The sequence below is a fragment of the Patiria miniata genome, unplaced genomic scaffold (genome assembly GCF_015706575.1).
Source record: "Patiria miniata isolate m_02_andy unplaced genomic scaffold, ASM1570657v1 HiC_scaffold_10, whole genome shotgun sequence".
Taxonomy (NCBI): Eukaryota; Metazoa; Echinodermata; class Asteroidea; order Valvatida; family Asterinidae; genus Patiria; species Patiria miniata.
Window position 1 is genome coordinate 8,660,797 of NW_024037048.1, and position 25,086 is coordinate 8,685,882.

Sequence of the window (25,086 nt, forward strand, 5' to 3'; positions counted from 1 at the left end):
GATTGAACTGGCAACTCTCAAATGAAATGCCCAAAGTTCAACCCTGTCTAGTCGACACAAAAGTTTGCTCTATAATCTCTGAAATCTGGACATCTATGATAACTTTCCCACTCTTTTCCCTATCAGACATTGTAGTGTGAACCATTCTCCACAGCTAAGTTCTGTACAAAAATAGGTTATTTATTTATATATGATACATAAACTACGTCTACCGAAACAGAAAACAATTCTAATTTTCTCTACGATTGAAAAAAACAAACACCACAATGATCAGTTGCTTGTTAAGATTTCCGTTATAAAATAGATAAAAGGTATGCAAGGATTATTTTAGCTCCATTTATACATAATATTCAAGTAATGTAACATTCGGTATTTGTATAATTATGATATAATGAATTATAATATCATGAAATTATTCTTAAATTGTTCAGTTCCTGTGTGTTAAGGAGCGTCTTTAAAATTGGAATAATTAGCCATGTCTGAATTACTGGGCTACGACTACGGCTTGATATTACACATGAGCCATAGCTGAGTAATTCAGACACGGCTATCCTTGTTCTGTATCAAACAAATTACATGTCAATGGAAATGCTAGTTCCTGATGGCAACCTAGTATTTTCCCCATTGTGCTGCAAACGGCACCAGACTACTCTTGAGCAAGCCTTGACCAAGGCTGTGTTCAAATTACTTGACTACGGCTTGCAATCACACACACGTCTATGGAAAGCGGCTGAGGTCACTTCCCATAGACTCCTGTACTTCCTAGCCGTAGCCACGTCTATGGAAAGCGGCTGAGGTCACTTCCCATAGACTCCTGTACTTCCTAGCCATAGCCACGTCTATGGAAAACGGCTGAGGTCACTTCCCATAGACTCCTGTACTTCCTAGCCGTAGCCACGTCTATGGAAAGCGGCTGAGGTCACTTCCCATAGACTCCTGTACTTCCTAGCCGTAGCCACGTCTATGGAAAGCGGCTGAGGTCACTTCCCATAGACTCCTGTACTTCCTAGCCGTAGCCATGTCTATGGAAAGCGGCTGAGGTCACTTGCCATAGACTCCTGTACTTCCTAGCCGTAGCCACGTCTATGGAAAGCGGCTGAGGTCACTTCCCATAGACTACTGTACTTTCTAGCCGTAGCCTCATCATTGGGAATTCACTGAATCTGGGGAACTTTTCAAGAGTTCTAAGTTGTATAATGCCTCCTTTTAAACACCAACAGACCGGTAATTTCTCATTTGGTATAATCAAAGGGAAGACATATTCTTAGTTGTTTCAAGAAAGAAAACACCAGACTGCCAAGGCTTACAAAAGAACTAACAATTAAGAGATCTCGTCTATGGAAATACATAGCTTAATATGATGGAATTAAAAAAAAAAAAAAAAAATACACAATTGACATTATGCTGATATACATAGGACCACTCTCCAGAGGGCGCTATTCAATGTATCTGTTCACTGTACACAGAGTTCCATTGTGAGTAACCAGTATTGTAGTACTCATACTGATAGAAATGACTCATACTCAGACAAAGTACTCATACTCATACTTGTCATGCCAGAATATGCGTACTCGTACTAGTACTCAAGGCAAAGTACTCGTATTTGTATTTGAATTCATGATGACAAAGTACTTCAATGTGTCCTTGTGCCCATGGCAACGTACTCGTACTCAAACTCAGGATGACAAAGTACTTGTACGTGTACTCATCGCAAAGAACTCACGCTCATACTCAACCACACGATGACAAAGTACAAACTGCAACACTATAAGTAACGCTACCACCTACCATGATTAAACCGGTTAGATAATTTCCACGTAGTTAGCCGGGAAGTATCCCGTGTGACCGTTTAACTCTCCATCGATCCAATTCTCGTCGATCTTACTGACGATGCTGATGATGTCGCCCTCCTGAAACCCCAGTTCGCCCTCGTTTTCTGCCTCAAAGTCGTACAGTGCCTTGCAGCGTTCCTTCGTTGCCGTTACTGGTACTGAGAAATTGGAAATAGTACAAAATCAGTTGAAGAATTTGTTCAGTTTGCAAAAATCTGCAAGGTACCAGTTACAACTAATATACATCACATGACAGTTGACATGATGGTTAGTTGGTGACCTGTTTTTACTGAGCAATATTTTCTGTCCGGTTTGAAAGCCTATAGGTTGCAAACCAGCGAATAAACTGCCATAAACCTCAGTGATAAATACTTCCACTTCTAAAGATCAGGACAAATACTCACACGTCTCTAAAGGTGCTTGAGGCACACATCAAATTAAAGCTCATTTCATCATCTTTCATTTCATCAAGTTTCGGTGGGTAATCCAATGAGTTTTGGGAGAAAATTCCATCCAAAGATGATTACCCCTGAAAGTAGTCCTGAAGTCCATCGCCATTTTGAAAACGATGCCTATGCTCCATTGCAAAATAGAGCAAATTTAGGGACTACGGTAATTTCATCCAAATTTCGTCCTCATCACGGCATGGACCCTTCTTGTTTTACAAACCCTCAAGTTCACGGCCCACAAAATGCTCCAATACATGTAGCAAACAAATTGAGGACATTCAAATGGTGATTTGGCCAGGGAAGGCAATTTGGGGCCTATTTACTGGCCTGCAACCTTAAGCAAACTGTGTGCTGAGCTGGAGCATGAGATCCCTGTTGACTTACCTGGTGCGTTGTAATCCACCGTTGACGGGTACGCGTCGGTGTCGTCTCCGTCACTGGAGTCTCTCTTCGTGGAGTAAGAGTTGAAAGTACTTCTGGGTTTGCGTTCTGATTTGGGTCGACTGCCTGCCTCCTCAACCCTGGAAAGCATCACAGAACATTGAGAAGGATGGTAACTGACAAGTTTGGGTATTATAGTCAGTCAGTCACAAGGCCATCGCAAGGCCATCACAAGTCATCACAAGTCAATCACAAGTCATCACAAGTCATCACAAGTCAATCACAAGTCATCACAAGTCAATGACAAGTCATCACAAGTCAATGACAAGTCCATCACAAGTCAGTCACAAGTCATCACAAGTCAATCACAAGTCATCACAAGTCATCACAAGGCCATCACAAGGCCATCACAAGTCAATGACAAGTCCATCACAAGGCCATCACAAGGCCATCACAAGTCAATCACAAGTCATCACAAGTCGTCACAAGTCAATGACAAGTCCATCACAAGTCAATCACAAGTCAGTCACAAGTCATCACAAGTCAATGACAAGTCCATCACAAGTCAATCACAAGTCAGTCACAAGGCCATCACAAGTCCATCCCAAGTCCATCACAAGTCATCACAAGTCCATCACAAGTCAATCACAAGTCAATGACAAGTCCATCACAAGTCAATCACAAGTCAATCCCAAGTCAATCACAAGTCCATCACAAGTCCAGCACAAGAAAAGTCATCACAAGTCAAGGGTGTAGGTGGGGATGTGGGGTGTAGGTGGGGGTGTGGTTGATCTGTCGCAAATGGAAGAGTTTGAGAAAAGGGATATCAAGTCCAAATTTCAGCCAAGGAAACTCATTTTGGTTAAAATAAGAGCGTTTTGAAACTTCACTTTCAAAATCGAACACTTTACTACACGAGAACAAAGAAACGTCTCCACAAGGATACAAATTTTAGAAGGTGAGGGGGTGGGGGTGTGGGTGGGGGTGGGGATGGAGGGATGGGGGGATGGGGTGGGTGGGGTGTATGTTCTGGACCTCTGATGTTAGGGTTGTTTAACCTTTTATATTTCTTTCTGATTTAAGTTTCACAAATCCGTTGATGACGAGAAGCATCGATTTAGAAAAAAAGTAACCCCTACTTCTCTTCGTTTTTTTTTTTGATTATCAAACATGGACACTTGTGAGTGGGGGGGGGGGGCAGATTTCCCCTGTTGGCATACCTTTCATTGAGTGTTGACAGAAGGCTTTCCAAGACCTCCGCAGACTGTTTGTGGTATTCTAGCTGTGCCTCGGCTAACGCTTGAAGCTGTAACACCTGCTCAACCTGTTAAAGAAAACAAGGTGCATTTTCAAGGATTGCATTAAAACAATTAAATTACATGGCAATTTAAAGAATATCTTACACAACAGAATTAAAAAGGAAACCGTCAATCTCTTCACCCATACAATATCGGTATAAATTATTCTTCCATGGTTGAACTGAGAGAAATATCAAAATAAATGTGCAGAAATATAAAGTGAAAACTTGTTCTTGAGACTCAATGAGTGGTATCTGATTGAGTAGTAAGATGCTCTAGTGCATCTTGGCTCATCTTTGCTCCGATTTGTCAGGTACTTACATCACTCTCAAGGAGGTTCCTCATCCCGTTCTCAGCAAGCTCCTGAGATTCGTGAAACTTCTCTTCTGCAAACTGGATTTCTTCTTCAGGAATTGTGCTTCCTGCAACACAAACAAAAACAAGATTGATGAGAACAAAAGTCAGAAATATTGGCTCAGAATTATCCAAGATGCCAGTATTTTCCTGGTGTGGAAATGTAGTATAATTGTTGCATCATGCAAGCATGCATTAACCCTAACAGAACTCAACCATCAAACCCCAACTGCATGTTTAGTGGGAATCCGTCAGGATGGGTACAGTACCCTTAAACTGACAGTCTTTTACATTGGGTTGGCACACCTCCAGAATCAAAGTCAGAAATATGTGTGAGCAGTTTCCCATATGGTGTTGGAATTTGCCAGGATGGGTATGGTTCCTGGTACATCATGCTAGGGAGTTAGAGTTACTCCATCACCATGTACACAATGAGTCATAAAAAAAGTGACCAAATTAGAAACATATTTCAAAAAATATGTGGCTCGCTCTGTTTAATATAAATAGGGGTAAAGTACTTGTTATTGACTAGTAACTGTGAAAATTTCACGTAATTTGCATACTCTATTCCCAAGTAATGAATATTTTGATACAATGATCCAACATTCAGTTGTCCACCACTGATAATTATCATTCTACAAACAAATAAATACCCATTAAATACCATGAAACATAAACGTTTTCCCACCTCCATGAATGAATGGAAAAACGGACAAAAATCGCCATCAATATTTCAGAAAAAAAGAGTGGACTTGTTCCTCGTAATCGAAACACAAAATCTGACAGTAAAAATACTGTTTCAGTCTTGACTCAAATGATTGAAATGTCATTTGTATTTGAATGCCTGTGTGTAATCTGTAATTCTCACTCAGCTCAATAGCTTCCAATGGCATTCCATGGAGCTACATTTTGTATACTTCATTCGTCTATTAAATTTGATTGCTTTTTAAGATTTTTTTGTATTAATCCAGGTTTTTTTTCCAAAATGGCGGGCGGAAGTGATTCAACAACTGCTTCACGAACGAACAAATCATACACAAACATTTCTTCCATGAAATGCTGTTATTATCCTCGTCCAAGATGTTTAGATTGTTTAAAACGTGGCCCATGAACGTCAACTTTCGTGAAATTGATCGTAAGTTCATTGCGTGGCCGCGCAATAAGTTTGTTGCGTGTAAGTCCTACGCATGGCGTAAGTTACGCACTGTTTTGTGAAATCAGCTGCATAACAAAGTTCCGTACTTATTACAACTCACACATATTTAACACTTAGACATTCTCAATTTCGTCCTCGGAAAAGTCACTTATCTACACTTTTCCAAGTTTGAGTCCACGCAAAAATGATTTGGGTCAATTTTTTTCATCAATGCAATTGAATATTGACCAACAAAATGCGCAAACAGGCTCATAAATATGTATGAGATGTAATGAATATTCATGATACCTCCATATATACAAATTCATGTTATTTCTGACAGAATCAACTACAACCGACATTAACTCTTTGCCAGTAATTGTCCTTCTTTAGTAGACAATAATTTACAACAGTTACAAATTACATTCTAAAACTTGTAACACAATATGTCTTTTGATGTTAAAACTAAAAGCACTCTTAAAGTTTACCATTTTGGGGTCAATCTGATCATCTTCCAAAGCAATTTTCTTTTCTTTTTGAATATTGTTTAGGTTTTATTGATAACATAAATTGTCGTATTTCATCACCCAGTAAAACAGACATTTTTGGTCTTTGGACTGTTGCTTGATTTGGATGTGCTTAAAATAAACTGAAAAAAAATGAAATGAAAATGGAATGATAATCTCCAATCAAGAAAACATAGCAGCTGGCTTAAACATGCAGGCAAAGTGAAAATGCTGGCTACGTTTGTTCTATGACATGCTGTTAGTGTTCCAAGCAGGATGTTTAAAAACAAAACATGCAAGTTTCATGAGGACGTTCCTGTGAAATGCCAAACAAAATAAAGGAAGTAACATGCACAAGCTAGCATCAAAACCAAAACAAAACCAAAACTGCAAAATGACAAAGTGAACTCTAATCCAGTTTTGATTTTCAAAAAAAATGACTACCGAGCTTTAGAAATCTGGGATAATATATTTCAAAATAGCGGTGTTTGGTATAGCAACGTTCCACTGTATATGAGAATGTAATTTCCAGTAACCCTGGTTAACCCTTCTGTTAGTGAGCATTAGCCATGTCTGAATGACATGGCTACGGCTAACACTAGCCCACATGGGAAGTGGCTTCATCTGCTTCCATAGATGCAACTAATGTATTAGCCGTAGCCACTTCATTCTGATGTGGCTTTACACTTTTTCCTTTTCCCTTCATTTTCGACTCTGCACCCACGGCGAAATCTACAAATATATAGCACTACTGCCTACTCTATAGCCCAGACTGCTGGCCAAATTTGATAGGCTTTAGGCTGACAATCCATGTGTCCGTTTTTGACGTGCGTATTGCGTTTTGCATACCAGTTGCGTATCCGCGATGCGTACTCTGAAAATCCACGAGTACGTATTTCTCGGCACACTTGACCGACGTACAAGCTCATATTCCCACAATGACTGGTCTTAACGCAGCAGGGATAGCGCAATGCGCAATACAGGTACATGGACCTATGTATGTATGCACATTGCTTATCAAACAACTGATTTCTACACATCAGGAAGTGCGCACTACGCATGACGGACACATAGACTTTTGGCCTTATACTGTATTTTCGGAATCCTCAATCAATTCTGATCTATTTCACCACAATATTTTCTACGAAATGCTACGCTACAAAATCGGTGTTGACATACCACCTGCTGCTGAGAGGAACCGACGAAAACGTTTTTACGGGTACATGGAAAGTAAAAATAGAAACATGATGTCATCATAGGATTATAGACCAATGGGCTCTTCGCACAAGTACCCCCTCAACGGTAAGAAAGGGAGAGTTGGGGTCGGAGAGACGACTGGGAGAGATATTTGAACGCATTGCCAACGACGCCTGACGCCACAGGAAGACGCTATGGCTTTGTGCATATTGGGAATGAAAGTAGTCAGGGTACCATGCGCTATACATGTACGTAGTGTGTCCTATCCACTGGACTATTGAAAGTGATCAAATAGCTCCCTCTCCTGTTTGCGCATGGAGACCATTAATCTAAACAGCCATTGGATTCCTTTGTATTCAGTTTGGTCGTTTTTTTTTTCCCGGAGGCTGTCTAGACCAATCCTGAAGGGGTAGACGTTTATTAGGGACATGTAACTGATTAACTAACTAAAACACACTTTTATAAGATGGAATTTTGCGTCGGGGTGATATAAATCAAATTAGGTTTTGCCCTTCACTGACGTTTAAACACTGTACACTCAGTGTGTTACCCACCGAGTACACAGTGTTTAAACGTCGTTGAAGGGCAATTAACCTAATTTGATTTAAAACACACTTCAAAATAGAACGTCATGATAGTACGATACACGTACAGGCTTTCAAGCAGACCCAGGTGAAAAAGAAGGAGAAAAGTAGGGTCAAAATTTACAAAAACCAACAGGACAGAAGTCGGATTTTGGAGGACAGACTCAGGATAAAAGTAGGACTGTAGTGGGCTTTCTGGGGTAGTTTTCGTTGATGCTCGCCCACATCCACAGCATCATAAGCCTCATTTGGCATGTTCTGTACTCACAACACTTGTGCTCCATCCTCAACTAAGCTCTTGGAAGTACAGTTGCAGTACTCCTGAGCCCAAGCCCTTCATTGTGTGATTTGACAGTGTGTAACACTGCCATGAAAGTTTTCAATGAGATTAAATTTCTTCGGAGTTGTGGGACAAAAATCAAGAAAAAAGTACGAAAAAATGGAGTACGGTAAAAAAAAAAAAACTAGGAAAAGTAGGAATATTTAAAAGCCTGCACGTACATGTGGGCTGAGGTTAATCTATTACATGGACATTTATCACAGTGGTAAATCTTAAGCATCTAGCATTCTACATACACACATTCACAATATTGTTGTAGGGAAAGTACAAGGTAATATTGTGCATTAACAAATGTCAACAACACTATCTATTCTCATTTTTGAAACTCACAGACAATTTCGCTTATTGTTAGTTCAAACTTGTAGTGAGCTATGGGTGTACACTATGGGTGCTAAGCACAATAAGGGACCACTCATGACGAGTCTAGGAACTAGACTATTGACATACCGACCAAACCTGCTAATGCTGATGAGTATGTAGATGATGCACAGTGAAAAATGAAAGTAAAACATTAATACAGTAAGTGGTAAAAAAAAATGATGTTGAATTCAAAGGTGTGGACAATTCCTTCATATATAGCGACGTCAATTTACAGGATTTAATGATTAAACTCTTCTATTAGAGACAGTTAGGCCTATCGATCAAAGTAACAAAGTTCAGTTCCCGATGACAATATCCACTTTTGGAAACAATATTTGGCAGATCATATTGGCCGCTGAGTGAATATGGTTGACACAAAGTTCAAACTTTTTCTCGACTGTCTAAACTAAGTCCTCAAAAAATCTAAACCACAATTGAAGGCTTACAAGGAACACTATTTTAAATGCAATTTTTGTTTTTCTTTTAGTGCAAACAAATATTATACGCATTGTACAGTATGTCCAAAAGAAATGTCCGTCTGACTATTTTTGAAAACCATGAAGTCCAATTTGAAAAGTTTGATTGTGCAGATACTCCTTAGCCTTGGCCTCAACCCCGATGAGTTTCATTTAATTTCAGTCACGCATCACTGCACACTTGTCAATTGATCACAACAACATTTTGGGACACTGTGACCAAGTTCCTTGCCTTAATCAATTTCAGTGCTGTGTTAAGTAAGCTGTGTAAAATCCTGCATGTTGTGAAAAGGGCTGCAATTGGGATTGGAATCATTTGCCTGGCTATCAGTCATCATGGCAAGCCCTCGGTTTAATGCTCAAGGGCAAATGATTCCAATCCAAAACCACATCAGACTTTCTTTCACAGACACTTTTTTGGGACATACTCTATGACAATTAATAATGATAAATTTAGTGTCAGGTTAACAATAACACTTTGGAAGTCTGATGGTTTATTTTTGTTTTAGTTATGATATTTTAGTAATGTAAGATGATTTGATATGATGGAGTTGAGATAATCTGTCGCCTACCTTTTGCTTGCTTCTTCTTTTTGTAGTCAAAGTCAAGACGTCGCCCCTGTAACTTCTTCCGATGGTGCTGTAGAAATCAAACATTGGGGAGAAAGTTAATGTACTGTTTGACAAGAGACATTTGCACATTGCTGTAAGGCACCTTATATAAATTATGGGTCAAAGTGTGACAATTTTCGAGTTCCTGTTATCTCTGAGCATTGTCATTTGCCGCTCAAGTATCATTAAGAATGACTTCAACAATTTGTTGGGTAGGTTGTCTGCTTCACATAATCACTCTAGGAGGACGACTGCATTAAGGAGTGCATCAGAATTATAAAATCACAGACGTCAGATGTAACAGGGACAGGAAAAAAGTGGACCCCATATTTATCGAATGACCCAAAGTACACAGACATAAGTTACAACCCAAATCAACCAGTAATCGATCACTTGTCTTGTATCAATTTTTTTCCAGATTGGCCACAATTTGTGCTTGAATTTCCCCGCAGGTGGCTGTGCAACACAGTCCTGCTTCTATCAAAATCAACCAAATTCTGTCAGATTCTGTAAGATGGAACTCACGTTGATCTCTTTCAGATCTTTGTTCTTGAGATGATCCAGGGGATCCAGGAAGTTCTGTCTGACGTTCAAATCGAAGGCGTCCTTGACTTCAGAAAGTTGCCTCAGTGATTCTCCCATCTCGACCATCGCCGTACCTGTATCCAAAAAATAACCAAAACAAATATTTTTTTAATAATACCTATAAAAAGCAAGGTTTTATTGTTCTGTTGTTTCCACCCAAACTAAACGGCTGTGCTAAGTATACCCTGGGAGCTGAGATTGTCTATGAAATGCATGGTCTATGAAATGCATTATTAGACAGAGTAAAAAAAAAAACGGTTTCCCGTCTGTTTTTTTTTACCTCCACCATGAAGTATATGTTTTCATCGGCCTTGGTTTGTCTGTGAACAGGATAACTCAAAAAGTTGTGGACGGATTTTCATGAAATTTGTTTTGGGTGTGGTCCTTGGTAAAAGTACGAATCGATTAGATTAGGAAAGAGAATACATCTTGAAGCTTGCTCACCAAACATTGAATCTTCTCCTAATTCTCTGCCGTTCTTCAGCATGACTTCTCCCAGGAATCCTACGGGTTGTTGAGGCTTGGTTCCTCCTTTGTTCTGACCACGGACTTTACTCATGGCTCTGGAGACTGTTCAGGAAAGACAATACGATTGATTAGGGTCAGCACACAAATAGAAGATCTATCTCTATTTGGTTTGTTTGAAGTGAATACTAACAGCTGATTCAAACCGGTGTTCTATAGTCACCCCAAACGTAATTACTCCAAAGGTTACAATTAAAGATGATATGCAACGTTTTCAAACATCAAAAACAAAACTACCAAATTATTATGAAATACCTTACCGGACCGTTAGTGAATAATAGTCTCCTGTGAAATCACGGCACCTGGTGTGTTGTCATTTTCCAAGAAAGTGGAATTTGTGTATTACTTTCCAACGGTGGTCAGCCGAACATTATTGGAAGAAAATGACTTCTTCTTTTTTCAAATACTGCTCCCAATTTACCAACTTCAGTTAGTTCACCTCTTGTTTGGCTGAGTGCAAGCCAGGAAATCTGACCCCTGCCCTGGATTTGGGAAGGTTTCACTTGCTTAATTTTGTGACGTTTCAATTTTGGTTCTTACCTGGATTGGGCTGAAGGTATTCTATCGTCTTGTTCACCAAATCATCCACTGTGTGACCAGTCACGTCAATTTTCTGATGAGAAAAAAATAGAGATTACTGAAAAGGAATGACAAGCATTTAAAATTCGTAAATAATCTCAAGCAATATTTTACTTATCCCCCCCCCCCTCGAAAAAAAGTATAGTTATTTATATAACTAAATAACAATAATGACTAATGTACAAGTATGTAATTGCAAGAGTTTTTAAATCAGTCATTTTAATAAATATATACAGGGTTCGACCTAAACTTTTTTGTTCACTAGCCAGCCGGGCTACTGAAACAGACTCTTAACTAGCCCGCGGGCATTTTCACTAGCCCGCATTTTTTTTCTTATCTCAAATACAAAATGGCGTATTTTCAGGCTCAATTCTGAGGCAATTATGACAGTGTTTTTGGATTAACAGATCTAATAATTTAACCCTTTAATTTAAAACAGTTGATAAAGTTAGACACAAATTGATGGGGTTTTCTTTCTGAATTGAATGATTTATTTCTTCCTGTACGTTCATCTTTGCCGTATCCCAATAATTGTTCACTCGCCAGCCAAGCTACTTAAAGAATAGTTTGACTAGCCCGCCGTTGTCTTGACTAGCATTTGGCTAGCGGGCTACCGCTAATTTCGAACCCTGATATGTAATTATATGTCCAAAATGTTTGGTGTTATGTAAGAAAGAAACATGGTGAAGACATTTTAAAACACAGTGTGTACTACATGCACTGCCGGTACTTGACGTCGCAATCAAAAGAGAATTTTCTTCAAAAGGATTAAAAGATGAATGCACTTTGATAAAATGCCAGTGTAAATGACTTGTGATTGTTCCCCTAATAAGATCCACACTTTCACATTGTGTGCATGTATCCATTTCATGACTCATACACGTGTGATGTACGTACATCGCACACAAAACATAAACATCAATTGCTCACTTATTCAATGCAAACACATACTTTATGCCAACACTGTTGTCAGAGCTTGCATGCCATCTTGCAGCATACAAATGTACATATAATGGCGCATGCAGAGCAACACCCAAATGAGTGCGCTTTATTAAACATGTTAAAGGGAATGTACATCATTGGCTTTTGTTGTAATTTTCAGAAATGAACTACATTGTATTTGAGGGGTTACTATAATAGATCAAATATTGTTGCACTGACATGTGTTGGAAAAAACAAGAAAAACAAAAATGCTCAAGTAGTCTGGTTCCCTGACTCCAGTAAAGCTAAAATGGATCAATTTATAGATGCTGGAAAATTGTAAGGTAAGTGAACCAGTCTAGCTGGCCTGTACCCGTTCATGAACATGTAACCAATAGCAAACAACATTTTGACTGAAAAAAAATTGTAAATTTGGAGCAGAAGTTGAAAAATGGTTAGGTTTTTCCAACGGTGGTCGGCCGACCACTGTTGGAAATGTATACAAAAATACCATTTTCTTGAAAATGACTTCACACCAGGTGCCATAATTTTACAGGATGCTTTAGACTGTCATTTATGAACATCCTAGTACTTGTCGTAAATACTTGGTAGTTTTGTTTTTCGATGTTTGCAAATGTTGTATATTCCCTTTAAACACCGTAAACACAGAGCCTTAAGAGTCGAAAATTGAAATGTCCATTCATTTGGTCAACTTGCAACCCTGTAGATGACTGTGATTGCTGTACGACATTCCATAAAGTGATCAATGGTGGCATTTCCCAACCTAGTACTTAGTGTCTTCTACATGTTCCGTAGTACCATGCACCGATAGTTATCTGCCTCAGTAGTCCTTGGTGATTGCGACAATCTTCATTGTCAGGATGGTAGGATGACCATGACTAAACAGCAAGGTCTATCAAAGGAGATCTTATCATCAACTATTGTCCCGGTTCCTTCCTTTGAAAAACTTCTGGGCTTACAACACAATGGGATGTACGCATGGTACACATAGAATGCCCATGTACATGTACATGTACATGTAGCGCAAAGTACAGTTTATAGTCACTCCCAAGCTGGGGATACTTGGATGTGTTTGAAATTCATAAAATGTTAATATATGATTCAAATGGCCAAATTTCAATGAGCTGTACATAATAATAATAAAATAAAACCGAGCTATATACAGTGCACGTATCGTATCTACCAACAATTAGGTAATCAAGGCGCTGGTAATTATGTCTACTTTTAAAGACCGGTAAATGAGAAATATGAGATCCATTATGTAGCACCTTTATAAGGGTTTACAAGGTGCTGCGGCGCATATTGCAGCCACTGCCAGAAACACCGGGGCAATTAAACCCCTTCTCTTTAGCGATAAGTGTTACTGAGTTCTTTAACTTTCATTACACAACATACGGTACATACGGCTTTACGTGTACGTCCCATCCGAAGGACAAAGCAATATTGGTAAAGTACCTTGCTCAAGAGCACAAGCCCCTGTTCCCATGGTCAGGATTCGAACCAAGTACCATGGCATACGAGTCGAACACCGTAACCATTGGACCACTGGTAATTGCGTATTTCGGTTTTGGGTGTATCAACTATGATAACTCACTGGTATAAAAAACAAACGCAGGGGCTATGCAAATCGCCATGTACTAAAGCTGTACTAAATTTTGAGTTTTCCCATAGGTTTGTGCACAAACATGGATGCGGCCGGCAGGCTGCATTTGTACACGAGTCATCAGCGCTCTAGGAATTTAATACAGCACTATGCTGAGTACATAATTCTGTTATTAACGGTCATTTTATCAGACACATGAATGCTGTGTGCATTTTGTTTCCTGAAATTCATTCTGTTTGCGTTTCTATTTTTAACTTCATTCGTAGAACCAAACTACAAAATACATGTAGGTAGGTTCCTGTTTCCTGATCACTTTAAAGAACTGCAGAATTGCACAAATTTTCTATTGAGTCGATTTGCTGTTTACTTTTTGAGCAATCTTTAGCAATGTTTATGCAAAAGAGTTTATACTCGCATATGATGTAAATGTATACATTATGGTACGGATGGTTTTGCACTTGATTTTTTTTAAACTGAAAACATCCTTGCACCAGGGAGAAGCTTTCAGGGATTTGATATCTTTGAATTGTCTAAGATTACTTTCAATTGAGCCATGAAACATCCTTAATTAGAGGAAGTTATAAAACTGTACAGACATGACAGATGGTCCTGTGAATAGAAGTTGACACGTGTATCGGTAGGACAGACACAGGATTGTAGACATTAAATGTACAATATTCGCAAACATCAAAAAAACAAAACTACCAATTTATCATGAAATACCTTACTTGACTGTAGGTGAATAATAGTCTCAAGCATCCTGTGAAATCATGGCACCTGGTGTGCTGTCGTTTTCAAGAAAAGTGGAAATTTTTTATCGATTTCCAACAATGGTCGACTGACTATCGTTGGAAAAAAAAACGACATTTCTCAAAAACTGTCCCCAATGGAGTACCTAAGTGAATATACGTCAGGCGCACAAAATGTGTGTAAGAGCCGCGTGATTCAGCCCGTGAACCAACACGCGTGCATACTCCATTCGTTTGCACTGCACTTTCTGGTTCTAAATGACGTCACACTTCGGTACTCCATTTACCAAATTTAGTTAGTCCACATTTTGGATGCAGTTGGTCACAAGCCAGCTAGTCTGGTTCCCTGACCTAACAATTCCCGATGCCTACAAAGTGCTCTGTTTTGTCCGAAGTAGGGTCAGGGAACTGGACTACAAGAACAGCATTTTTTTCTTGGTTTTTTTCAGCATCTATGAACACAACACTGTAAAACAGGTCAGTGTAACAAGATTTGCTATAAAACACTAACCCCCAAATCCATCCATTTCTGAAAATTACAGCAAAAGCAATACCTTCAAGAGCAATTCAAAGTTTGTAAAATGCAGCAAATAAACAAAGAAATCTTACCCGTTCCATTTCGATAAAGTCTTCATCCAGTTTTGTCTTTTCGGCCCCCCCGATCCTCTCACTCATATACTGTGGAATAAGAAAAGAATAAAAAAAGTTTAGAATTTGAACCACTTGATTCAATATTCGATGAATTGCTTAACCACTTCGGGCTGGAATTATTTTTGCCGAAAATTAAGATTTTCTAAAAATATAGCAGCCAACTTCTGATATACAGCCAAACGCCACAAATACCGATTCGCAAGAGTCATTTCAACAGCATTTGTACGATATTTCTTGCCGAAACCTAATGCTTTTGAACACTCCGGGGTGTGTAACAGAGCGTAAATTGTAGAGCAATAGGCCGTGCACAGCGGCCAATTAAAGATCAACACACGGTCTGCCTCCACAGACTTCGTGTGTGTGGCAAGTCGAAGTAATCTTGACGTCTTAACCCGTCAGCTGTGTCTGTGTATAAAAACAGAGTACGCATGATAACGTGGACTCCGACGCGAACTGGTTATTAGGGTTGAATTGTTATTATTGTACTATAGCTCTTTACAAGCACCATAGCAAAATACTTTTCGTGTTTGATGTATAAAATGTTATGTAGAGTAAAGACAAGTCTATTCTTTAAGACACTTGTATCAAATCAAAGCTTTACTTACAAAGAATAACTGACGTTTGTACTCATTTGTGGTAACAACTATACATGATATGGCCTAGTTTTACAGAGGAAATGAGCAGAAACATTTCTAAGCAAATCGCTTTGAATAAAACATTTTTTCTTTGCTTTGGATATTTGTTTGGTTATAAATAGCAGTCGTACACGAAGCTAAACCATAGTCGTTCCTTGCTTTAACGCTTGGCTTGAGCCCAACTTCATGTATGGATAATCCATTAATCTTACACACTCCTTTGACCTTTCGGTGGCCACAATTACCATTGAAATTTTTTTTGTCAGCCGTTGATGATCAAGGCATTGCAACGATAAACCTTTGCTTCCCTTACCCTGAGATTCTCACAGAAACCTTCACCCATGAACTGTTTCATGTACATTTAACCAAATTCTGCCTAGATTTTTGAGAAAAAAAAGACAAGATATGGCCCCAAAAAAAAAAGTCTCCGGTTTCTGGTATGGAGCTTGTCCAAAAAGTGGTGCGGCGACGCAACTTTTTTTTTTTTTTACCCGACTTTTTTGCTTCAAATGTCGGCTGATGACTGCAAATGGTGCCCCACTAAACTTAGTGAAAATATATGGGAGTCCAGAGAGGCCACATAAAGCTTATTCTCGATCATAACCCCATCTAAAAACACGTTGAAATTGCGCAGCAGCAGAATTCTAGTCAAACCAGTGAGTTTGGCGGTTTTGATACATCATCTTTCATTGAAAAAAAAACTTGTTCATTTTGCCGACGCGCATGGCTACGGCGACGCGCGCGCATACTAGAAACCGGAGACTTTTTTTTTTTGGCCTATAGCCTATCAGCCACATTTTAAAATCAAGTCATTTGCACAATATGTGTACGATACTTCTCACCAAAAGCCCGTTTCATACTCTGTCATGTCTGTGCGAATGCGAACGCGAATTTGTGACGTCATGGCAAGTAGGCCTATTTGCGCTGCGAATTCGTAAAAGTTGAACATATTTCAACTCGGGCAATTTTGGCAGCGAATGTCTCATGACGTCAAATTCACTTCACATTCGCATGAAGTATGAACCGGGCTTTAAGCAACACTCCAAGGCCTGCCATGAAGCGATATTTGCTACGATGACAGGCAGCGTACAGCGGCGAAGTTCAAGTTCAAAACATGGTGTGTACAAAACTACTGATGTGTTCACGTCCACCGGAGACTAAGGGAAAGCTTGACGATTGAACGCTTCGCCCGCCCCTGTGAATGTTCTTTGTCAGATTGTGTTTACATATATCCTCTGGCATTAACTGGCGATCCATGGAAAACTGTTTTCCCCCAAGATATAATTGTAATTTCCTCAAAGTCTGTGTTACCCAGAATAAAACCAAGATGAATTTTTGTTTTATTCAAGTTAAAAGAAACAAATATGGTGTCCAGTTACACATTTTTTTAAATATTATTTTCACAATCATGGCTAAAATCGTATTATTTGTCATGCGCTTACAAATCTCATTTTAGTTTAAGTGGGCTGTTCAATCTTTTCAAAAAATATGAGAAATCAATGCTTTTGTAGCCTATGACCACACTTTTCTGAATGCATTCTGGTTTGTGGCTACGCAGGCTTAAATAAAAATCAATCATTTGGTTCATGTTAATTATTACGCAGAAATCAATACAATATTGTTATGCTTCACACTTACAAATGCACACACAGTTAAATGTTTGGCTACGTGTAAAACAGATAGACTTGTAGTATGCACATTTTACATACATCGTACAAGTGTGTATTTTTCCTTTTTAATAACAAACTATCAGTATATGAACAGTGTACAGTCGACTCTCGTTAGTACAAACTCTGTTAATACAAATTCTGGTTATAACAAACAAAAAGCCTTGGTCCCGACTGTGCATTTATGTGCACAATGAATGGGACTGATGTTCCTCTTAATACAAAATTCTGATATAACAAACTATTTGGCTAGGTCCGAATTCAACTGTACATGTTTTAAACATGCTGGGCCTAGGCCCAGTTCTTAAACCCACTTTTGATGAAAAGAGTCCAACTGATTTTTGAAATGCACACGCTTTTTTTTTTTTTTTTTTTTTTCAAATTTTATAATTTTTGACAACACACACTTCCAGTAGCTAAATATCTGAACTAAAAAATAAGATGTTAGAACAATGTGCATAAAATATCTAACAAAAAATGAAAGTTCATTTAAAATTTATTTAAAAAAAAAAAATTGGGGGGGGGGGGGTCGGTAATGTGGCCTTGCCTTATGAAAGTGTATTACGTACATACACTGTGTACAGACTGCACTATACAAACTAACTACCAATGTTGAAGGAAGCCATTACGAGGACTGGTCCCATTGTCTGGTACAGCTGCTTCCTCTTATTGTGTGTGATAGTGATTCCAGGGCCGACATACGACTTTATCAATGACCTATGATCGGGTCAACATTCATTCATTGCTTTACTGCTTTCTCAATCGACCTTCGTCACTTGTCTGCGATTCTGCTTTTCTTGACACTGAGTTCAGAAACCACCAAAATGGGATTACTTCCGTGCCATTGCCTTGTCTACAGATACACAGCTGGTTTAAAACTATGCCAAATTGGGAATGTGAGACAAATATGACATCTGAATATTTTCACGGCGAAATTCGCCGAGTTGACATGAGTTCAACTTTTGTAAATTTGCAGTGTGAATATTTGCTGTGACGCCATCAATTAACAATGTGTTCGTTTTTGCATTGAGCATTGCAAGTACAAGTACTGTACGTGTATTTGGTGTAAAATGCTGAATCGAACAGAATCTACAGTGAGAAGACAATGGTATTTTGTTTACCATTGTTCACCCAAAACTGACCAAAATCGCACATACCGGGTATTCTCTGAAATGAGTTGGTGTATCCTATTTAAAAGGCCAAAGAAAATAATACGTCTGCTTCCGGTTACCCTACCTACCCTATTTTGACAGCCCCTAGCCTATTTTTTTGGGGGGAAAATTAGGAAAATACCCCAAAGATCATTAATTAATTACTACCTTTTACCCTTGACTACACGCAGACACCTCCATGATTGAACACCAAAAAACTGCCCAAAAAAGATGATTTCCCTTCCTACATTCCCTATTCTTAAATGCCATGTAATCGGAAGCAGAACAGTTTTTTTTTTGGCCTAAGCTTTAATCCTCAGTTGCTTTCATTTTTTTGGACAAAAACAAACATCATTGTTTTTTTTTCTTCTAAGGTTAATGTTTCACTTTCAATGCTACAATTGTACAATCGCAGCGAATCCTTAGAACTGGAAGTTTTTCTAAGCTTGCCAATCTATTTTTCATTTTCATTAATTATTCAAGATACATAGATGATACATGTACACGTACATGTATGTGCTTAGGTGTTCAAGGATACAGCGCGCAGTGGTCCTTTCCTTGTCTTCCAAATCTGTGACCCAAGTTGGAATTGCTAACCCGAGTTGGAATCACTAACCCAAGTTGGAATCGCCGACCCTGTCCAACTATGCGTATACATGTACACCAGATTCTGCAGGTTTTTCCCCAGAATATCAATCAATGGAACTCCTCAAAACTGAAAATTATTTGTCCTTTCTTTACAGTTTTTTTAAAGCCTGCCAAGTGCCAGCTTCATTGAAATTCATGAAATTATGAGCAAACATTTGAGTAAACGTTTGTTTCATTCAAAATAAATAAATACATGTAAATCCACATGATAATGTTCCCTTACCTGGTTAGCTTTGCTGTATTGTTTCTTTAAACCACGGAAAGGCATTTTGAGGCAAAAATTGGGCCAAACGTTTCAGAGAACTTGAATGTCGATACACCCAGAAACTGAATGGTTGCGAGAGTGGAAGTCTCAAAATAGACCCAAGGATCGAAGGACTTTAGACGGAGGAAGTGGCAGCTGGCAAGCCTGATAACGAGGGCCAAGCCTCACACAGAACCCATAGGATCTGTCTCGTTAAAAGGGCAAAGTAGGATGACATTTACTGTGTATGGCGTGAATATGCATATTGATTAATGTATGTAAATTAGTCATCATAGGTCACAGTTGTCACATTATAACTGACAGTGATAAGTCACAACTGCTGATAATGAGACTAACTGGAGCTGAGTACGCAAAGTTTTGCTGAAATGCAAACACACCTTGTAGCATAGACAGACTTACAGAAAAGGCATACAGGTGAAATGTGTTTATCATTAACTTAACATTTGCTTAAAGGGAAGATACAACATTTGCAAACATCACAAAACGAAATGATCAAATTATCGCAAAATACCTTACTGGATTGTTGGGGAATGACAGTCTAAAGCATGCTGTAAAATCATGGCTCCTGGTGTGCTGACATTTTCAAGAAAAATGGTATTTTTCAAACGCTGGTCGGCCGACCATCATTGGAGAAAACTGGCTATTTTTCAAAAATTGCTCCGAATTTTTCATAATTAGTTATTCCGCGTTTTTTTGATTACACACCTGTGAAGAGGTACAAGTCTGCTAGACTGATTCTCTGACCTTACAATTCCCCAAAGTCTATTAATTGCTCCGTTTTATCTTATAAGTGGGGTCACCAGACTGCAAATACATGATTGGTTTTCTTGGCTTTTCCAGCATCTACGGTACAAGCCCAAAACATGAAAAAAAGTCATTTTAACAGTATTTGCTATAACATACTAATCCTCCAAATCCATTATTTCTGAAAAATTGCAGCAAAAGCAAATGTTGTACATTCCCTTCAACTCATAAGTGACTATATTGTAGAATAAATGAAAAATGTATTAACTTGAACTTTGGCTAAATTGAGTATTTTATGAAAAGTAGCTTTTCTGGAGTGATTAATATTTAATATTAAAGGTAGGCAAGGACATCCAGGAAGAGGTTAATCTAGCTCCCAGACTTATGCTATTGAAACTCAATGGTTCTTCAGGCTGGAGTGCTGATTGGTGACACGTAGCAACTGATGAAAACTGATGCACAAATAAATCTATTGTTTTTATCGGATGACGTCACCCAACCCCCAAACTACAAAATGTAAGTTTTTAATAGGAGATGCATGTGGAAGTACACAGTCCTTTGTAAGGCAAAATAAAAAAAAAAACATGTTTAGCGTCCTGCCTCTTTGACAAAAAGGAAGGAGGAGGCCCTTTTTTTTTTTCAAAATGGCCGCCCGACACATTTTTTAAGACAACGCGGCCGGGATATTTTTCAAGATGGTTACCAGCTTTTTTCAAAATGGCCGCCACTTGGACTCATTGACTATTTCCACAGCTTTATACACGGTATAAAAGTCTTAAAAAAAAGGGTTTCTTTCGTCGGAGATCGTTAAAATTTATCAATTTTTGTCTTTAAAAAAAAAAAAAAAAAAAAAAAAAGGAGGCGGCCTCTAAAAAGGAAGCGGGCGGGGACGCTAAACATGTTTTTTTTTTACTTCGCCTAACCATAATTTGCAGGCAAACAGATTACTACACTACGCATCCAACAAATAAAGTACAACTTATTTTGACAACTAGTATAAAGCATTTTCTCCCCCCCCCAACTTATGAACACAATATACACAAATGTACTTTCACGTTTTTATGACCCAAAACTGTGAAAAATGGGTCAGAATAGAATTCATATAATACTGTAGCATGTACATGTACTTCAGTACATCCAACCTACACGTGTGTTATGCGACACATATTTCTAGATTTCCTTTTGAAAGACACTAAGGTCAGATTTGTTAGTTGTATTACCGGTACGTGCAAACAGGCAGGCAAAGAGACCACATGCTCAAACATGTCAAACACATGCATGCAGTTGGACTGAGGACAAGGTCAGAGGTAAACGGAAAGAAAAAAGTTCCAGAAAATTTTACAAACATCTCACTCAAAATACGGACCAGTATCTCAAATTTTTTATTTGCCTGATAGATTCTCTTGGACCGATACATGAAATAATCTAAAAGTCTAACTATTTTGGTCATATAATTAAAACTTTGGGCTTCTTTAGTGTCATCATATAAATGTCAAGTTTGGTGGGTTTTTTTGGTTGTTTTTTATTTTTGTACCAGCATAGATTATCTTTGTTGTATCATAAATGTCATCTTTTTACAACATGAGTTTTTGCATTTTGGAATTTTATTGGACTGCAATGTTTACATTTTGGTGGTGTCTACTGGTTTGCGTTCACCAAAAGTACAAAACTGACCCAAACTCTATGAATTGTTGAATGCTCTTGAAGCCTTTGCCAAATGCAGACTGGGGCTTTGAGTGCTGAAAAACATGCAAAACGAAATCAGGCCAACTATACTCACTCTTTAGACAAAATTCTCCAAAATATTCATTGGGCAAACCAAAGGTCCTCAGTATTTCACCAACCAAGTTTGAAGACTCAATTCAATTTTTAAAGGAGACTATTCTTCAATATTTTGCACCTGAGAGGGAAGTCAAGTGATTTCAAAATGAGGCTAAAGACTAGACTGGTTCGCGTCCAACCATGATCAACTGTTTAAAAAGACTGGCCTCTTCATTTATTGACATTAGTCTGGTGGCTGACTATTGAAAAATGTGTAGAAATAGGGACTAGTACCAGATGTTTTTTTTGGCACAGTTGATTGATGCAGTACTGAAGGGTTGTTGGACTGGTTGTTTCAGCTGCCAGTCTATTTTGTTGTATACTTTAGGTTTTGGGACTCTCATACACAGTATTTAGAGTCCCAAATTTTCAGACTAACTCAAATGATATTGCTTCTGCATAAAAGCGAAAGTGTTTGAAGTCAGCATTTCTTTGTTTATTTGAACTAAGGCCAAAAAAAAAAATAGTTCTGCTTCCGGTTACCCAACCGACCCTATTTTTAGGCTGCGACCCTAAAAATGTTATTGGCAATTAAAAAAAAAAAAAAAAAAAGAAAGATTGAATAAATAAAATACAATTTTGTTGTCTTTTCTGTCTTCACAAAATACCTCTCAACAACCCTTTTGCATAAAAAAATGCTTGTATTTATTTGTTTTCTTACTTACATTCACTTTTTTTCAAAGGAAACCTCCGTTATTTTTACAAATTCGCTTCGCGATATAGCTACTTCGCAATGCGATGTCACGGCGACTATAGTCACGTGGCGACGACTGGTTCCCGCCACGCCGCGCAGGGGCCAATTTCGAAGACATGATGAAAATGCGGTAACCAGTCCATAGCTATGCGACCGATAGCACGCTAGCAGTGCAGGCCACTGTCAACTGGTCGGATTCAACATCGTAAAAATGCCAAGAAAACACTGATGGAGAAAGAACATTTTTGCAAGTTAATTTACAGAATTGATCTAGCTTGTCTGTGTATGTATTTTCTGTGTTCAAGAGTTCATTTTGAGATCGCACTACTCGTATTTGGAGTGATACATGCTGTGTGTTTCCCAAAATTTTTGACCGTAAAAACAGGTCTGTCGGCCCATGGTGGGCCGCTCGCCACACATGCACGCATCACACACCTCAGAGTTTTGGCCAGCTCCCCGCGTCTCGACTAGCGTTGTGCATATGGTGCGAACGACCTGAATTTTCCATTATTTTTTGAAATTATCGAACGTAAATATATTTACAAATTACAATAATTAAAGGTAGTTTTTATTCACTCTTTGTTGCCATTTCGTGTATAGCTTTCGTAGTGCAATGGGAATAGTTCAGGCTAAAAACTTCGCATATAATTGAATACCCCATTAAATCTGCATAAAAAAAATGGCAAAAAAAAAAAAAATTCCGACCGCCACCCTATTTTTGATAGGCATGTAATCAGAAGCAGAACTTCTTTTTTTGTTTGGCCTAAGCATTGTTTTTCCTGACACATTTAGTCGCAGTCAGAATTTCCCATACTAGACTAGTACTAGTAGTACGTACATGTATGTGATTTTTCTTGTCATTGGTCAAGTATCAAAGTATCAGTATAAGGTATCAGTATCAAATCAGGGCATAAATGATTGTAGTGCGCATGCGCAAGGTATACCGCCCCTAGAGTGGTAACAAGCGTTTTGATGGACATTTTGAAAAAAAGGTGATAACACCCAAAAAGCTGCCACCGTTGCAATGCTATCACATATTTTCCAACTCTGGAGGTGTACATACCTTGCCAAAAATCGCTACAACAATTATTCCCCTCATTTGATACTGGTGGCCAAAATTTTGGACCGAGGCTGATGGCCTATAACTGTTAACATCAAACAGCAGAAAGTAAGGATATCATCTGAGTTTCAATTTCCAAAATTACTCCTTTCTGAATTATTTTTAAACAATTGAAAATAGGCCAAGTTAATAATTATTTGACTAATTTGGAAGTGACAAGGTGCTACGTATTCGAGTAGGCTACTGTTAAATTACCATTTCTCGTCAAGCGATTGCGTGGCCTAGTGGATAGCACACCCGCCTTGCAAGCAATGCCACTAGAGTTCGAGTTGCAGCGTGACCGATGTTTTTACAACTTATTTTTGGGTCCCAAAAAGGAACGATTGTATTTTTTTCTTTTCTTTTCTTTTCGAATTCTACAATCATGACAATACCATGGCATGAATACATTTAATTGTATTTCATTTCATCTTCTTTTTCTGATTTGTGGTTCTGGAAGATTTTTTTTAAAGGGGAAAAAACAGTCACTGCGCATGTTCGGTGACGCCGTGGCATAGAGTCTACTGTTTATACTGAAAAAAATTGGGGTGTACGGTCAAATAAAGGAGTATCCAGTGACAGTGCCTTATAATCATGATAATAGCATCACCAACATGAAAATGAATAGGCCCCATTGTTACAAACACGTTTGAAGTCGACCCTTAAAACAAATTGGAAAGAAAATATTTAAAAATAAAATGTAACTAAAGTTATTCAACAATGTCAATGGCTAAACATATCACGTGCACACTCGAAATAGCGCAACTGGTTAATGGTTGTCATGTGTAAACTCCTACCTGGTTGGCCTTATTGAACTGCTTTTTCAGTCCTGCGAACGACATGTTGATCTCTGATTGTGTCCCTCTGGAAAATCAGGTTTGTGGCTTGACTTCGAACCCGCCAATAGCAAATGTTATGATGAAAAACACAAGGAAACGCAAATATTTCGGCCGTTTTGTATGGCTCGCGGAAGGCGTTTACGTAGTTCTCGGCAACTATCGATGATAACGCGAATTCACGCTTTTTCTCGAACTACTAAGGCGGAGTATTTTCTGGGAATTATGATTCCATCTAAGAGTATCGTTGATTGGTTAGCTGAATCCTTTTTGGGGAAAACAGCAAATTGAAAGGGTTTTACTTCCAGTAAGCGCTGTGCGTATCAGTGAAGGTGATTGGTGTACGCGTGCTACGCTACCAGTATGAAC

General features: G+C 38.6%; 1 protein-coding gene across 1 annotated transcript; it reads right to left on the bottom strand.

Moving 5' to 3' along the window:
* Window positions 1-1,066: 1,066 nt before the first annotated feature.
* LOC119736985 (endophilin-A1-like) lies at window positions 1,067-25,031 on the bottom strand. The gene is made up of 11 exons (XM_038211032.1): window positions 24,679-25,031; window positions 15,116-15,184; window positions 11,174-11,246; window positions 10,553-10,678; window positions 10,049-10,182; window positions 9,485-9,551; window positions 7,135-7,140; window positions 4,282-4,382; window positions 3,883-3,986; window positions 2,666-2,802; window positions 1,067-1,990 (listed from the first exon to the last, which is right to left on the bottom strand). The coding sequence occupies exons 1-11, from the start codon at window positions 24,721-24,723 to the stop codon at window positions 1,803-1,805; spliced, it is 1,050 nt and encodes a 349-aa protein (XP_038066960.1). The 5' UTR covers window positions 24,724-25,031; the 3' UTR covers window positions 1,067-1,802.
* Between the last annotated feature and the right edge of the window lie 55 nt (window positions 25,032-25,086).